Source organism: Stylophora pistillata, chromosome 4 (genome assembly GCF_964205215.1).
Source record: "Stylophora pistillata chromosome 4, jaStyPist1.2, whole genome shotgun sequence".
Lineage (NCBI taxonomy): Eukaryota > Metazoa > Cnidaria > Anthozoa > Scleractinia > Pocilloporidae > Stylophora > Stylophora pistillata.
The window spans coordinates 28,883,452-28,901,509 of NC_142522.1; the positions used below are offsets into that span (position 1 = coordinate 28,883,452).

Here is an 18,058-nt window from a genome sequence, read left to right on the forward strand (position 1 = left end):
AAAAGTGTGGAGTTTCCCTGCGAAATTTGTTGATCAGCCAACCAATCAACCAACCAACAAAAAAAGGGAAGTCGTATAGATGTAAAATAATAATATGGCTATTTGCAAAAAAAAAAAAAAAAAACATCGAACACTTGTGTCAAATTTCAGACACTAGTATCTAAAATGAGACACAAGTCTCAATAACCAGACGGTACTCTCTAAAATCGGATACCAGTATCTTAAATCGGACCCTAATATCTAAATTCGGAACCTGGAATCTAAAGTCGGACTCTAGCTGGTGACAAAATCAGACACTACATTCTATTCGGAAAACAGCGTCAAACAGAAAATAATAATTTAAGAACGAATGTAAAATAAAATAAAAGAACCATTGAACTTCAATCCATTAAAATGCGATTTCTTTTGTTGCAGATTAAGGCAAGTGAAAAACAAGCAGAAAACAATAAGGAAAAGGAGAAAGGAGTCGTGCATACCATAATCTTTGAACCCGAACCTACGACCTTGGCGGTTATGGTGACGTATCTACCCTATGAGAACATGGGTTGATTCTAACACCTTACTTTTAATAGGTATGTTAACGTTGTTGGTGGTGTCTATTCAAAGACGTGCGTTTGAAGATTACAAGCAATTTCAGATTACAAATAAAAATTATCTGATCAAAGTGTAGTCAATCGTGCTTTCAAAATACAACTTTAAGTCACAACAAGCAATATTTTAATTTGTTTTTGCTGCATGAAGACTGAGCACTTTTAGGTGTTTGTAGTAATCACTAGTCATCAGTTTGAAATGATGAGAATTTGTATTTTAACCAATTTTTCTTCTAAAAATTCGACACATTTGGGATTATCATGCAAAAATGTGAGGAGAATGAACACATTTTACTTTCTTGGATAAAATGTGGTAAAATGGGACGATGGAAAATAGATACGTGTATTGCAATTAATTACTTTAGATAATACGCATAGTCTTCGTGCGAATGTTGATAACTGAATGAAACAAAAATGAAGACTTCTTGTTATTATCCGACTTGTTCTCATAGGATGTAAAATAAAACAAGAAATTATTCAACTTCAGTTTAGGAGGAAAAGAAAAAATGATTGTATCTTACATCAGTTTCGATCAAGAGATCTCCGCCTTGTTGAAGGACTCACGAATAAATTGTGAGCTACTTATCTCAAAGATGTCTCTGTGCGCATTCTTTGCTAATAGCAATTGCAATTCAATATTTTTAAACAAACTTTAGTCAATACAAATCCTCAACTGTTACTCTTAGCGACACGGCTTTCACTGAGGAAACGAGCTCGAAAATTTTAATTTGACTTCACCCTCCTCATAAATGATAGACGCATTTAGGTTGGAAATATTGTCGTGTAAGTATGTAGGGTAAAAAAGGAAAGTGCGCTTCCGTAGATGAAATGAGGCGGAATGGACACACAGACTCAAAAACCTGTGTCCAAAATCGGACACCAGAGTCTAAAATCAAAACACTAGTGTCTAAAATCGAACACTAGTGAAACAAATTACACGTTTGTTTCCAAAAACTCTAGTATCTAAAATTGGAAATCAGAGTCTAAACTCAGACACTAGTGTCTAAAATTGAACAGTAGTGCCTTAAATCAGATTTACGTTTCTAAAAGTGGAAGCAAGTGTCTAAAGTCAGACAATCGGACACCAGTCTAAAATGTGACACTAGAGACAAAAATCAGACACTGGTGTCAAAAATGGGACAATAGTGTCTAAAATCGGACCGCAGTGGCTTAAACAGGGTACTGGTGTCTAAAATCGGACCTTAGTATCTCATCAGCACATGAACCATCCAACAGTTGACCAATGCAACCTGTTCCTTGAAAGCTTCCTAATCACAAGTTTTCCAGTCGATTACCGTTCTCATTAATGGAGGGACTCTTGTTCTAGATCGTTTCAACGAGGTATAAATTAATCTATGATCAGCTATCCTGGTGCTAAAAACTCCAGAGTCCACAACTTTGTTTCTAATGCTCACTATTGAGAGATAGAGGTCTCACTTATTCTGCTAGGCTGGTTCATGACGTTAGCCAGACTGAATTTTTGGAGAACTCGACCAATTTTCTCCCTTGATCAGCAGCATCACTTGCTAATGCCGCTTTGCTGTATCCCCCTGTATTTAACAAGCTAGCATTCAGATCCTTTATCATGTTTTTCCAAATGCTACTAACAATGTCCAGCTACCTTTCTAAAACGAAACAGAAATCAACATCGCCAGGAGGCCTGTCCTTCATTTTGCAGAGAACGCCAGTCTTTAAGAGTGAAAAAGTGTTTCCACCTATATGGCCTCAAGAGTATTCCACCTCTCGGGTATTGTAACAGTATCTGACTGTGCGATTACATAATGGGACAATTTCTAGGTCACCGTTGTTTACATAACGTGAATTGTCACGTGGAGTATCTTTCCCGCCGTTTTGCTGTATGTATTACTTTGGTCCTAAATAAATGGTTGAGTTAAAACAACACAACACTTTACAGGAATCAACTTTGACTTGTCAACGACATTTTAAGTTTCGACATAATAGAGCAGAACACCTCCTCCGTCATCGGAGGATCTATCTTCACGCACGAACTGATACCCAGGATTACAAATATCCATATCCTCACTCCTGTTCTTAAATTTGCTCTTGGATACTCCCAGCAGATCGAACTTGGTCGTTTCTAAGAATACTCGTCCTTCTTGAAACTTTGCTTTTTTCAGTAAGCCATTTACATCTAAGTGAGCAAGTTAAGGTGACACTAGTTGGTGGAAATTTACTTGGCTGGAAGCGTTAAGTGACTCATTTCCTCAGGCTACGACTCTGTTTTTTCGTTTATGACGCTTAGTTGTTCAACACTTAAAGACCATCTGAGCGAGTGTGAAGTTAGAACATGTCCAATTACGCGGTTCATAAGATCTAGTGCTCTTAGTGAACCAGGAGTTGACATTTTCACAGCGAATGCGGACTAGTCCCAAACACCTCTCACATTCCAGCCTCTTATGACTCCGTTGAACCAGTTTGTCGCAATTTGCACATTTGTTTGTGGTTTGTTTTTCCTCGGATCTCGGTACGATTATTGTCTTGGTTTGCAGCTTAGAAGGTGGTCCAGGATTTCTTGCAATGTCGCCACTCGAGTAATATCTGACGGCACGCAGTTGAATTTGAGTAATATAAAGACAAGAGCGCCGCGATCGCTTGGGTCTCTTGTGTGTAAAGATCGGTGTTCCATTGTTTCCTTGATACAAATTTTCATGATTGCTAATTCCATCGCAACCAAGCGAGAACGTTGGCATCCCATTGTTTGCTTGAAACAATGGGCCATGATTACGATTTCTAGGGGTATTGTCATTGACGCAACCAAGCGAAAAATAATTCTTCGAAGAAGCATGTACATATGAGGAGAAACTCAGGAATTTGTCGATAAAATCGTTATTTCCGCTCGTGGGAGCCGGACCAGAGGTGCACGAGAAAGTTACCGACGTCCCATTCATGTTGTTGCAGGCAAGTGGGAACTTAAGCAGTAACAAGGCCAGAAAAAAAAGCAGAACATCTCAGAGCATGGCAGCACCTCATTATGCAGGATTTGTCTTGTCACGAGCCTCCCAAATTGGACCTAAGCGTCTAAATATATCAGGCACAAGTATCTGAAGGCGGACACAATTTTTCAAAATCGGAAACTAGTGTCTTCCATCGGACACTAGAGTCTTGGACCCGACCCTAAGTGTCTCAACTTAGACAATCATTTTTCAAAACGGCGACTAGTGTCTTGAATTACACACTAGCGTCTCAAATCGGACACTGAAGTCTTAAGTATAGGGTTCTACACTTGCCATTCACCTTTCGCTTTTCTGTATAGTTTTAGAAATCTTTTTACTGATCAAATTAGATTTTAAATTTATTGAGATTTGACTCCATTCTTTATGGTTTTCCAGACACTTTGATATTCAAAAAAAGAGTAAATATGAGCCGAAAGTTATTTTGGATCGTTTTTTACAGTGTTTATATTTTGTACTGTATAGGATTTTATAAGAATTATTGCCTGATAAAGTTTTTCATTCTTAAGTCTTGAATCAAGAACAGGTGTCTTAAGGCCGACACTGGTTTCCAAAATCGGAAACAAGCTTCTAAATTCAGACACTTATGTCTATAAGCAGACAATAATGCTCAAAATCGGATACCTCTTTCCAAAATCAGACACTAATGTCCAAAATAAGATGCTGTTGTCCAAAATCAGACAGCAGGGATAAAAATCAGACACCAATGTTTAAAATCAGACTCTAGTGTCCACAGCTGGACAGCAATGCCTTAGATAAGTCACCTATGCCTAAGAATTGCACGCCATTGTCTATAATTGGACATGTGTCAAAAATTGGACATTTTTTTTCAAACTTGGACATTCTAGTGTCCAAAACCAAAAGCTTGTGTCGAAAATTAGACAGTGTCTTAAAGTGGGCACCATTGTCCTAAATTGGACAGGAGTGGGAGAAATCCATTACTGTCCAAATTGGACACTAAGTTTAAAGTTTGACACTAGTGTCTATAATTGGACACTTCTGTCTAAAAATTGGACAATTGATTCCAAACTGGACACATGAACAAAATTGGAAGCCAGTGTCTGAAATATAGCTTTACTGTCTAAAATTCCACCATTAGTTTCTAAAATTGGACTCTAGGATGAGAAATCCATCACTAAAATTGTTCCATGGTGTCTAAAATTGGTCATTAGAGTAAAAAGAGAGATTAGTGTCTAACAACTGATATTAATGTCTACAATTGGACACTACAAAAAAATTTCACACTAATGCTTCGCCGCATCTTTTGGAAATGTAAAGAAATTATTTAGTCTTCATTTCATTTATTATATCAAATTTCAGACAACTACAGATCAATACTGGCTCCCCTTCCTTGAAGAGGTATATTGCCCATGATGATAAGAGTTTGATTGTGGTTAGAAAGAATATCAAACAATGAAGGTATAATATAATGGCTGTTGAGTTGTAATGAAAATGCTATCCACTACTAAAGGTTAAAACACGATCTGAGACACACGTTTGCCTTTGCAAACTCTAGCACATCATTCAGTAGTCAGGATAATATCTAACTACCACAAAAAGCAATACTTGTTATTAACTTTGAGCCCTAAAATTAAATCTAGTACATATGATAAAACTAGGTCACCCTACATAGTTGTTCCTCAAATTTTCTTACTTAAAATTAATGTCCCAAAGTAACAAATTTTAGACCAAAAAAGGTTCCCTTGATATCCCTTGTAGTCTTTTCAACTATCTTTTAATTAGTCTTTTCGTGAATATGAAAGGTCTAGCTTTGACTAACAGAGAAAAGCTAATTGAGTTGCTGAATTGCATTGTAAACCCTCCATTGTACTTTGTGAATGGTCACTAGTTACAAAAAATAAACCAAAGTTGCCAGGCTAATCTATACTTCCGTTATGAAAAGGAAACTAGCAATTGTTACATATTTGACTTCAGTTACTTATAATACTCCTTTCACACTCTAGATCCAAATTGTAACTATCCTGGCAGAGAATCTTACATTCTTTGTTGACTATTCCTGAGAAGTGCTCAACTAAGACAACATCCCCTGATAAGCAAAATTCTAAATTTGCTACATTCTATTGTATCCTACACGCTTGACAGAGTAAAAAGGATTCGCTTATTCATCCTGCCTGTCAGTGCTAACAGTCAATAAGTAGAATACAAGCAAAGCTCCTTGGCTGAACCATTAGATTCACCATTCATGAGCACAACAGTGTCAGCAATGCGGCTCAAGAGTGTGGCAACTGCAGTCTTACCAAGCTTCGCCCAAACCTCACCTGAAAGATATTCCTCTACACTTCCCTCTGCTTCTTTGGGGGACAGAGATGGGCTGGGCTCTACTGGCATATGTAGAGTAAAAAGAATGGCCACATGCTTATGTGGTGCATTTTGATCATCACAATAAGAATAAAACAGAAGTGGAGACGGTGGTGGAAGAAGCTCAAGGTGATGGATGAGTGCTACCCTATGACCAGCCTCAAATTTTTCCTTCAGAAAATTGTCCATTGTTTTTTTGGTTGTATCTGGAGGATTTCCATTCTCTTTTTCACCATAAATTCTGGCCAGAGTTCTTCGATGTATAGGATCCAGCTTTTCTGCCAGCTGAATGGCCAGGCAATCCACCCATTCATGTGCTGCTGGTGGTGCAGCCAGTGTAAAGACCAGTGGTTGCAGGGGATTCTTGTCCTGTAGATGAGCTACTCCACGAGATTTTAAAATCTTCCAGAACCTGTCAGTCTGATTAGTGAATGACAACTGAAACTTGTCAACCTCATCTCCAAAGTCTTTCACCAGGTCAAAGTTACTCTTCATGTCACCTTCAGGTAGACCAAAGTAGGCAATTACAGCAATACATGCGACTGCGACTGTGGTAAGCAATAGTCCCTTCTTGCGAAAATTGATTAAACTTGATTGCGACTTCTCATGACCGCCTTCGCCCTTATTTCCTTCCTCGTTAGCTTCGGGGTAATAGAAAAACTGAATTGTACTGGGGTCGGAACATGTAACCCATGTCTGAGTTTCTTTATCTTGCCCTATCTTTGGCTTAATTTTCTTTCCACCTATGCCGCTTTCAACATCAGCTCCATTTTCAGTATGCTATTTCGAACTTGAAACCTTGCCTCTGGAGGACATTATCTGAGTAAAAATATTTAGCAAAGGATACTGCTCTGACGCTGTCTTTTACAGGTTCTACGAAATGTTTGTGCTTAAAGTAAGCTCGATTATCTCGGAAAACACCCCTTGGTAGCCTCTCGCATGCATTATACATTACTTCTTGTTCTAAAAAAAAGGGTCATTGGTCAATTGATTGAGACTTACCAATTAAAATTGCTGTACTAAATGACGCGGAAGTTGTCAAGGAGCGCCTGTATACGCACGAAAGCGTTCTCCAATACCTAAATAAACATGGTGAGGAAAGAGAGACTTGTGCTGCTGGTGATAATTTTATGCGCGCCTCACATAAACGCGCCACCTATCGAAGATATTGCTGTAGTCACTGGTGTTGGAGTCGCTATTGTAGCTGGCATCGCGTCTCTGCCTAGTTTGTATTGTCATTTTACTGAATGCTGTGAGGACAAGAGCTCGGCCGACATAGCTGGTTTACGTACAGCTCTTCGTTGGCGTGTTTTTGGTCAACACTTAGTCTCCGAGACCGTGTTGAAGGCACTCGTTGGACATTTGAAAGATAAGTCGCCTAATAAAGCGTTGGCGATTTCCTTCAACGGCTGGACAGGATCAGGAAAGAACTTTGTGAGCAAGATCATTGCCGAACACATCTTCAAGAAGGGAATGAAGAGTAATTATGTTCATCTGATCATAGCTACCCATCACTACCCTCATCAATCCGATGTAAAAATTTACAAGCGCCAGCTGCGCGATCTAGTGGAAAGATCCGTATCAAAGTGCCCCAGATCCATGTTTATTTTCGACGAAATGGACAAAATGCCGTTAGGCCTCATAGATGTGCTTAAGCCTTACTTAGATTACCACCCCCCTGGCGCAGGCAAGATCGATTACCGTCAAAGTATCTTCATATTCCTCAGCAATACAGGGGGTGATCTCATCAACAAGGCAGTTCTACAGCACTGGAAAGATGGAAAGAAACGAGAGGACATCAAGATCAAAGAAATGGACGAAGTTATCAAGCGCGGTGAATTTGATGGCAAAGGTGGATTCTGGCATTCCTCTCTTATTGAAAAACATCTCATAGACTACTTTATACCATTTTTGCCGTTGGAGAGATCCCATATTAAATTGTGTGCTGAAGCCGAGTTAAGAAGGAAAGGACATCCAGTCTCAGAACTCATCTTTAATAAAGTAGCAGATGAATTATCATACTTTCCAAAAGACCTGGAGGCCTTCTCACAGTCTGGCTGCAAGAAAATTTCGAGTAAAGTCGATTATGTTATGGGGTGAGGAATTTTAAAAACCTTGAACTTGGGGCCTACAAGGCAACAAGTCACTCTCACAATGTGTAGACAATTTTCAGCGACTCGTATTTGAATAAACAGCAATAGCTTTTCACTTACACGACATTGTAAACCCATGACGGTGACTTGCCTATTAGTAACTAGACCTCTCTTACTTAGTTTTAGAAGTGGGTGGGAGGGGGGGGGTGAGTTCAGCAGAGGGTGGAGACTGAGGTGTTCGAGGTATGTTTTGATTTGCCGAATTTTGCCGTGTGTTCAGACACTTTTAATTTCGCATCATAAAAACTTAAAAATATATAAACTTCTAGAACTAACCTTTCGTATGATACAGGTTTCATTTAATTGATTGTGAATCGTATTCACTTCTTAGCATTTTTATGAGATAAGTTTTCTACGTTATCATTCATATCCGTAGCAAAAATCACTCGGGTGTTCGCAAACTGATCATGATCTTCTTGATATCAACATATTTCGTTTAACGTTCCAATAGTGAGACGCTACGCCTAACTTCGGAGTCCCTTTTCCTTTTGCAATATACTAATACATATTAGCTTTGACTTGATGTAACTTTCACACAAGAGGCTACACGTAATTTTTAAGCCAAATTGCAGCTGGTGGTGGCAAGTTTTGTGGTGGCGAATTGACTGTAAACCAGCTCTCCTGTAATGTGTTGTTTCTGAACAAAACAAAAGTTTGCTGAAACTATAGATTAAAAAGCTTTATAGGAGACATTCTTGGATTTAGCTTTTCACCTAGACTTAAAAATTATGCACTTTTATTTACCATCCTCTGTCAATCAACAGCAGGAAAACACATGATGTGTTGTAAGAGTGGGAACTGTACTGTACATTTTCCTTTCTTTTGATAGGAACCTACCACTGTCTAAGTAAGTTTTATTTTAAGAGATCTACTGGTCTTTTATTGAGACATGTGACAGTCATTTGCAAAATTCTTGATTCTGTTTACAAGAGATTGATGTGTCAATAATGGTTATCTTTAGTATCCACGTATTACCTATGCTTGTTGCTAGTTGGTAGTATCAGTCAGATCAGAAGCCTTTCTCACATGACTTACAATACAATATTTTATTAATTCTCTCTAAGGGGCTTCTCAGAATTAATTTACAACACTTTTCGGGGGACTTTGGCCTGACTACATCAGCAGTTTACAATCAATCAAAGAAAATATTTGAAGAGTCCCTCCCCCCCATTCCCAGTAAACAGGTTATATCAAATCACATTAACCTTGTGAGTGGGTTCTTTAATGTCCCCTGCCTAACCTAATTAACTAATGAATAGATGCAGGTGACCAGACCTACAGTTTATTGGTTCTTATCTGAGAAACTAGAATGTCTATCCATTTCTTGATATTATAGAAAGGTAGCACACTCTCCTCAGTTATTTTAAGACCTTGAGTGCTGGTGCAGCCAGGGTTCGAACCCTCAACCTCCCCCACAAGACCCCCACAAGAGTCCAGCACTCTAACCAATTGAGCTAACTGGGAGTTACTTCGTTAATTGTTAAAATATTGATGTTACAGTTGTATTTAATTTAGTAGTATTATTGTTATTACTGGTGCGCTAAAGAATCTATACTTTTCTTTTTCTGATATTATATATAACACATATTTTAGAAGTGTCAAAAATAAATTGGGGTCATCGTTTGTACTTCTTCAACATGCAGTGTCTTAAGAGTTTCTTGTGTAGCTGATCAGTAGTTAAAATTAAGGGGACTGATATAAAATTTTGTTTAAATTGATATTCTCATTTGATGAATGAAAGGTGTGTTTAATTTTGTTTTCTTGCAGGGATAATCTTAGGTGGCAAGGAAATGGTAATGAAAATTTAAAAAGTAAACTCACTCTGATGGTGGACATCACTAAAACTTTATCTTGAGAAGGAAGTGAGGGTTATATGTTGGACACAACACAATGAAAAACAGCACTGACTTTTCATGAGGAAAGTAAATTTATTGTCTCTCTGATATCTACATTTTGAAAGAAAGCCTTGGATTAAGTTCCTCTTTTCATCAAAATGTTCTTAAAATTTGGCAGATAATTGTAAGTATAAGGTTACTTCCTTCATATGGAAATGAGAACAATGTGAATATTTTCTTACATTGTTGATCCATTCTTAGAATGGTAAATACAAGAAAACAAGCTTATAAATGTGTCACAGGGAAACTTACAACAATAATGAAATTTAAAAAAGTCATTAGAAATGTTTGGGCCTGCAGCAAGTAAAATGTAAAAGATTTTCACAGAAACTTAATTTTTCCCTGGAAGAATATAATTCCTACTGAGCTTCACTAGTAAGAGAAAAATCAGGTCCCTTGTGTAATCAAAGTGAAGTGAAATAATTGTTCACAATTAATCACAGGTGGGCCAAGCATACTGTATGATGAAGTAAAGGTCCATAGAAATTCCAAAAGAAAAAAGAGGCTAATATTCAGCTATCTTGACTGAACAAGCTTGGTATTATATGACATAAGGCTTTTGCATCAGTAAGAATCAAGAATAACTGGTTCCAAGCATTGACCATTACTACTTCAAGACCCAAGAATTCTACAAAAGTCAATCAATGTCCCTCAAATTGGCACCAATGAGAGCAAACTGCATATACCTACCCATTTGAGCAGCAAAAGGTTCTGAACATTTTGCTGCATCCACCCGAGAGGCACTTTGTTTAACCACTTATTGGGACTAAATTGCTTTGTTGTGACACACACCGCAAACAGCCTTACCACAGAGCCCAACTGGTAATTTACACACAACCTTCTAGGACAGTCTCTCATTGATACTTGGAGAGTCATTTACTCGGCCAGATGCACTTCAATATTTGAAGGTATTTTCAATGGCTCTCACTAGGGACAATTTGGAGGAGATATGTATACTTTTGTGGAATTTATTGGCCCTCAAGTAGCAACAGTTGGTACTAAGCACCCGTTATAGTGAAAAGCCTTCTATTTAAACAATAGAGTGTTTCTGTCGAGGAACTATCGGCTGATAGTTGCCACGTGGAAATTTGATGTTCTTAAAACATATACTTACCCAAGAGGCAAAGCATCAAGGGAAAATATGCTAGTCAGTTTTAAGAACATCAAATTTCCAAGGAACAACTATAAGACTGATAGTTCAAAGACATAAACGCTCTTTCGTCTTTATTGTTCACCACTAAATTTTCTTATGCGTGGCAGTTGAAAAACAGTCAAAACCCACTAAATGCTGATCAATCAAATATTTATTCATGCCTACAGCCTGTCACAAATGTCAGTAATTCACAACCGTACATTGGCTAAATAATACGTTATACCTGTCAGAATTGAAAAGTCACTGTTTTTCACAGATGAGTAACATCTATCTGGGCATTTTTCGTGGACAGGCAACTATGAGCTAATAGTGTCTCTCCAGGGATGAAGACTATTGCATCACATGATTAATTTAAACCCACAAGAATTGGAAAAAATTTAGTGGTGAACTATAAATTTATAATAAGCAGCAGGTGGCTAGGGAATAAGATAAGGAGACTTAACGCGTTATACTTCTTGCTTTTTTTGATCCTTTTAATTTTTTTTTTAATATTTTAAAATAATTTTTCTTTTTTGCAGCATACACTTACGCATGCAATTAATTAGTCTACGCACTCAGTGATCTTGGCTTTTCAAGCAATCTGATTGGTTCGCTATCTCAGTCTAATCAACAATGTACACCTCTGAGCAAGTGGATAATGTAAAAAACAAAATAGCGGGCGTAAACTTGCGTTTTGCTAAAGTTTCAGAAGCAGAAATTGCCTTTAAATGGCTTCCTTTTAATTTTGTCGAGATCACTTTGTGTGTATATACTAAAACAATTATTCTTTTCAACCTCGGTGAATACTGGCTTTCGGGAACATTTACCGAGCCGCTTTGTATGGTTAGCCAAATGTTGCAAAATTCAACAACCTTGCATATTTATATTCAACAATTAATATTTATGCTCAACAAAATACATTTTTGTCCAACAGTTTACAGTTATATTCAACATTTTATATTTATGTTCAACGACACGCATTTTCTTTTCGTATTCAACCAAATTTATTTTCATTCAACAACAATATTTATTCAACTTCAATAGCTATATTTGTTTTACTCAACATAATTAACTGTTCAACTTTAGTCCAAACTTTTACCCAACAAAAACAATGATTCAACTTCTACCATGCATAGTAATTTAATGACATACCTTCTATTATGACTAAGAGTTCGAAAGTTCCCGGCCGGACATTCAAAATATCGTCATTCAACAAAATCCCCGTCCAGTCCCCTGTTAAATACGCTGTATTTAACAGTGCCCCGACCATTAACGCCCATGAATAGAGATGGTGTCGGAATTAAGACGGCTCAGGGCGTGATGTTAGGGAAGAACTGACACAAATTGTGAGAGAATGCGTTCGAAATGAGATCGCTCTTCACCGATTGGGAAGTAATACCTCATTGTTAATGAGAACGTGCGACCTTATAGCAAGTTCAGCAACACCTGCGAGCCGTGAGATGACAAATTCTATCGCCCCGGGCATCGTTCCACCTTTTCCCACCACAGCCACCCCAGTTCCTTCTTCTTAGTCTTCTATCCACAAGGGAAAAAAGAGGCCCGCAGTTGTAACAAATCATCCATGGGGCCTCAAAGGTAAGCGGGAGAAACAATTGAACCACAACCTTCGTATTGGAAGGGAATGGGTTTCATATTTGGGGGTAGTTCGGGGGTAGGGGCGGGCAATTTTGTTGAATGACGATATTTTGAATGTCCGGGAACTTTCAAACACATGGTCATAATAGAAGGTATGTCATTAAATAACTATCCATGGTAGAAGTTGAATCATTGTTGTTGTTGGGTAAAAGTTTGGACTGATGTTGAACAATTAACTTTGTTGAGTAAAATAAATATAGCTATTGAAGTTGAATAAATATTGTTGTTGAATAAAAATAATTTTGGTCGAATACGAAAAGAAAATGCGTGTCATTGAACACACAGGCAGCCCAAGCTCACTACGAGAAAAGCGGACGTGACTCTTACCGTGTTGCGTAACGTTTTATATTTATAAAGGTTTGTATGGGATGTTATCGGTTTGCCTTAAAAGAGAGAAAAAAGTCTTGTTTTGAAATAAAATGGGCTCACTTTATTGCCTTGTTGTTTTCTTTGTTGATTCCGAACGTCTCAGGCCATTTTGAAGCGTTTTCGGCGAGTTAGCGCTATGTTGTACATAGCGCTAACTCGCCGAAAACGCTTCAAAATGGCCTGAGACGTTCGGAATCAACAAAGAAAACAACAAGGCAATAAAGTGAGCCCATTTTATTTCAAAACAAGACATTTTTTTCTCTCTTTAAAGGCAAACCGATAACATCCCATACAAACCTTTATAAATATATAACGTTACGCAACACGGTAAGAGTCACGTCCGCTTTTCTCGTAGTGAGCTTGGGCTGCCTGTGTTGAACATAAATATAAAATGTTGAATATAACTGTAAACTGTTGAATAAAAATATATTTTGTTGAGCATAAATATTAGTTGTTGAATATAAATATGCAAGTTGTTGAATTTTGCAACATTTGGCTAACCATAGCTTTGCGGCTCAGTAAATATTTAGCCATTTGGTCTAAAACGAAGATCCATTGTTCTAAAAACCTTTTTTTCAAGGAAATAAGGTTGGTTAGTGCAGGCTCCCCTTCCCCTGCTTCGCGCCGTTGTGCTCCTCCAAGCCGGGAGCCTGTTCGCAGGCTAATCGAACTTGGTCGTCTCTGAGAATACTCGTTCTTCGTAAAACTTAGCTTTTTTCAGTAAGCCATTTAAATTTGAGTGAGGAAATGAGTTTGGGGTGACACTAGTTCAGGGAAATTTGCTTGGCTGGAAGCGTTAATTGACTCATTTCCTCAGGCTCCGACTCTGTTTCTGTGTTATCACTAAATCTTCGTTTATGGCGCTTAGTTGTTCAACACTTAAAGGCCATCTGAGCGAGTGTGCAGTTAGAACATATCCAGTTGCGCGGTTCATAAGATCTAGTGTTCTTAGTGAAGCAGGAGTTGACATTTTCACAGCGAATGCGGACTAGTCCTAAACACCTCTCACATTCCAGCTTCTTATGACTCCGCTGAACCAGTTTGTCGCAATTAGCACATTTGTTTGTGGTTTGTTTTTCCTAGGATCTCGGCTCGATTATTGTCTTGGTTTGCAGCTTAGAAGATGGTCCAGAATTTCTTGCAATGTCGCCACTCTTGAGTAATATCTGACGGCACGTAGTTGAATTTGAGTAAGACTTTAAGTAATAAGTAATTGAATTTGAGTAATAATTTAAGCAAGAGCGCCCTGATCGCTTGGGCGTCTTGTGTGTAAAGATCGATGTTCCATTGTTTCCTTGAAACAAATTTTCATGATTGTTAATTCAATCGCAACCAAGCGAGAACGTTGGCGTCCCATTGCTTCTTTGAAACAATGGGCCATTATTACGATTTCTATGGGTATTGTCATTGATGCAACCAAGCGAAAAATAATTCCGCGAAGAAGCATGTACATCTAAGGAGAAACTCAGGAATTTGTCGATAAAATCGTTATTTCCGCTTGTGAGAGCCGGACCAGATGTGCACGAGAAAGTTACCGACGTTCCATTTAAGTTGTTGCAGGCAAGTGGAAACTTAAGCAGTAACAAAGCCAGAAAAAAAAGCGGAACATCTCAGAGCATGGCAGCACCTCATTATGCAGGATTTGTCTTGTCACCAGTCTTGTCACGAGCGTCTCAAATTGGACCTTAGCGTCTAAAATCAGGCACAAGTATCTGAAGGCGCACACAATTTTTCAAAATCGGAAACTAGTGTCTTCCATCGGACACTAGAGTCTTGGACCCGACCCTAAGTGTCTCAACTTGGACAATCATTTTTCAAAACGGCGACTAGTGTCTTGAATTACACACTAGTGTCTCAAATCGGACACTGAAGTCTTAAGTATAAGGTTCTACACTTGCCATTCACCTTCCGCTTTTCTGTATAGTTTTAGATATCTTTTTACTGATCAAATTAGATTTTAAATTTATTGAGATTTGACTCCGTTCTTTAAGGTTTTCCAGAAACTTTGATATTCGAAAAAAGAGTAAATGTGAGCCGAAAGTTATTTGGATCGTTTTTTACGCTGTTAATATTTTGTACTGTATAGGATCTTATAAGAATTATTGCCAGATAAAGTATTTCATTCTTAAGTCTTAAATCAAGCACAAGTGTCTTAAGACCGACACTGGTTTCCAAAATCGAAAACAAGCTTCTAAATACAGACACTTGTGTCTAAAAGCAGACAATAATGCTCAAAATCGGATACCTCTTTCCAAAATCAGACACTAATGTCCAAAATATGATGCTGTTGTCTAAAATCAGACACCAGGGATAAAAATCGGACACCAATGTTTAAAATCAGACTCTAGTGTCCACAGCTGGACACCAATGCCTTAAATAAGTCACCAATGCCTAAGAATTGCACACCATTGTCTATAATTGGACGTGTCAAAAATTGGACATTTGTTTTCAAAATTGGACATTCTAGTGTCCAAAACCAAAAGCTTGTGTCGAAACTTAGACATTAGTGTCTTAAAATGAGCACTATTGTCTTAAATTGGACAGGAGTGTGAGAAATCCATTACGGTCCAAATTGGACACTAAGTTTAAAGTCTTACACTAGTGTCTATAATTGGACACTTCTGTCTAAAAATTGGACAATTGATTCCAAACTTGGACACATGAACAAAATTGGAAGCTAGTGTCTGAAATGTGCCTTTACTGTCTAAAACTCTCCCACTAGTTTCTAAAATTGGACTCTAGGATGAGAAATCCAACACTAAAATTGTAGAATTAGACTACTGTCTAAAATTGTTCCATGGTGTCTAAAATTGGTCACTAGAGTAAAAAGAGACATTAGTGTCTAACAACTGACATTAATGTCTATAACTGGACACTACAAAAAAATTGAACACTAATGTTTCGCCGGATCGTTTGGAAATGTAAAGAAATTATTTAGTCTTCATTTCCTTTATTACATCAAATTTCAGACAACTACAGATCAATACTGGCTCCCCTTCCTTGAAGAGGTATATTGGCCATGATGATAAGAGTTTGATTGTGGTTAGAAAGAATATCAAACAATCAAGGCATAATATAATGGCTGTTAAGTTGTAATGAAAATGCTATCCACTACTAAAGGTTAAAACACAGATCTGAGACACACGTTTGCCTTTGCAAACTCTGGCACATCATTCAGTAGTCAGGATAATATCTAACTGCCACAAAAAGCAATACTTGTTATTAACTTTGAGCCCTAAAATTAAATCTAGTACATATGATAACACTAGGTCACCCTACATAGTTGTTCCTCAAATTTTCTTACTTAAAATTAATGTCCCAAAGTAACAAATTTTAGACCAAAAAAGGTTCCCTTGATATCCCTTGTAGCCTTTTCAACTATCTTTTAATCAGTCTTTTCATGAATATGAAAGGTCTAGCTTTGACTAACAGAGAAAAGCTAATTGAGTTGCTGAATTGTGTGGTAAACCCTGCATTGTACTTTATGAATGGTCTCTAGTTACAAAAAATAAACCAAAGTTGCCAGGCTAATCTATACTTCCGTTATGAAAAGGAAACTAGCAATTGTTACATATTTGACTTCAGTTACTTATAATACTCCTTTCACACTCTAGATCTAAATTGTAACTACCCTGGCAGAGAATTTTACATTCTTTGTTGACTATTCCTGAAAAGTGCTCAACTAAGACAACATCCCCTGATAAACAAAGTTCTAAATTTGCTACATTCTATTGTATCCTACATGCTTGACAGAGTAAAAAGGATTCGCTTATTCATCCTGTCTGTCACTGCTAACAGTCAATAAGTAGAATACAAACAAAGCTCCTTGGCTGAACCACTAGATTCACCATTCATGAGCACCACAATGTCAGCAATGCGGCTTAGGAGTGCAGCAACTGCATCCGTATCAACCTTCGCCCAAACCTCACCTGAAAGATATTCCTCTACACTCTCCTCTGCTTCTTTCGGGGACAGAGATGGGCTGGGCTCTACTGGCATATGTACAGTAAAAATAATGGCCACATGCTTATGTGGTGCATTTTGATCATCACAATAAGAATAAAACAGAAGTGGAGAAGGTGGCGGAAGAAGCTCAAGGTGATGGATGAGCGCTGCCCTGTGACCAGCCTCAAATTTTTCCTTTAGGAAACTGTCCATTGTTTTTTTGGTTGTATCTGGAGGATTTCCTTTCTCTTTTTCACCATCAATTCTGGCCAGAGTTCTTCGATGTATAGGATCCAGCTTTTCTGCCAGCTGAATGGCCAGGCAATCCACCCATTCATGTGCTGCTGGAGGTGCAGCCAGTGTGAAGACCAGTGGTTGCAGGGGATCCTTGTCGTGTAGATGAGCTACTCCACGAGATTTTAAAATCTTCCAGAACCTGTCAGTCTGATTAGTGAATGACAACTGAAACTTGTCAACCTCATCTCCAAAGTCTTTCACCAGGTCAAAGTTACTCTTCATGTCACCTTCAGATAGACCAAAGTAGGCAATTACAGCAATACATGCAACTGTAACTGTGGCAAGCAATAGTCCCTTCTTGCGAAAATTGGTTGAACTTGATTGCGACTTCTCATGACCGCCTTCGCCCTTATTTCCTTCCTCGTTAGGTTCGGGCTTATAGAGAACCTGATTTTTTTGGGGGTCGGAAGATGTAACCAATGTCCGAGTTCCTTTATCTTGCCCTGCCTTTGGCTTAATTTCGTTTCCATCTATGCCGCTTTCAACATCAGCTCCATTTTCAGTATGCTATTTCGAACTTGAAACCTTGCCTCTGCAAGACATTATCTCAGTAAAAATATTTAGCGAAGAACACTACTCTGACGCTGTCTTTCACAGGTTGTACGAAATGTTTGTGCCTAAAGAAAGTGCAAGTTTCTCGGAAAACACCCCTTGGTAGCCTCTCGTGTGCATTATGCATTACTTCTTGTTCTAAAAAAGAAGGTCATTGGTCAATTGATTGAGACTTACC

At 38.1% G+C, this 18,058-nt stretch overlaps 4 protein-coding genes and 1 pseudogene across 6 annotated transcripts in view; 3 read left to right on the top strand and 2 right to left on the bottom strand.

The window, feature by feature from the left end:
* The window catches only part of LOC148733226 (uncharacterized), a 14,036-nt pseudogene extending 2,031 nt beyond the window's left edge, over positions 1-12,005 (top strand). Inside the window, exons 1-2 of the transcript XR_016000657.1 lie at positions 1-572; positions 9,802-12,005. The exon at positions 1-572 is cut by the window's left edge and continues 2,031 nt beyond it. The product of XR_016000657.1 is annotated as an uncharacterized LOC148733226 (transcript). The remainder of the gene's footprint in view (positions 573-9,801) is intronic.
* The window catches only part of LOC111328861 (uncharacterized), a 71,894-nt gene that overhangs the window by 35,023 nt on the left and 18,813 nt on the right, over positions 1-18,058 (top strand). The gene's annotated exons all lie outside the window — the stretch shown is intronic.
* LOC148733227 (torsin-1A-interacting protein 2-like) lies at positions 4,618-6,503 on the bottom strand. Its single transcript, XM_088758722.1, has one exon. The coding sequence runs from the start codon at positions 6,374-6,376 to the stop codon at positions 5,711-5,713; it is 666 nt and encodes a 221-aa protein (XP_088614848.1). The 5' UTR covers positions 6,377-6,503; the 3' UTR covers positions 4,618-5,710.
* LOC148733228 (torsin-1A-like) lies at positions 6,900-12,005 on the top strand. Its single transcript, XM_088758720.1, has 2 exons — positions 6,900-7,977; positions 9,802-12,005. The coding sequence occupies exons 1-2, from the start codon at positions 6,971-6,973 to the stop codon at positions 9,887-9,889; spliced, it is 1,095 nt and encodes a 364-aa protein (XP_088614846.1). The 5' UTR covers positions 6,900-6,970; the 3' UTR covers positions 9,890-12,005.
* Positions 15,848-17,986, bottom strand: LOC111328865 (torsin-1A-interacting protein 2). Its single transcript, XM_022933401.2, has one exon. It carries the CDS (start codon positions 17,548-17,550, stop codon positions 16,885-16,887), a length of 666 nt encoding a protein of 221 aa, XP_022789136.2. The 5' UTR covers positions 17,551-17,986; the 3' UTR covers positions 15,848-16,884.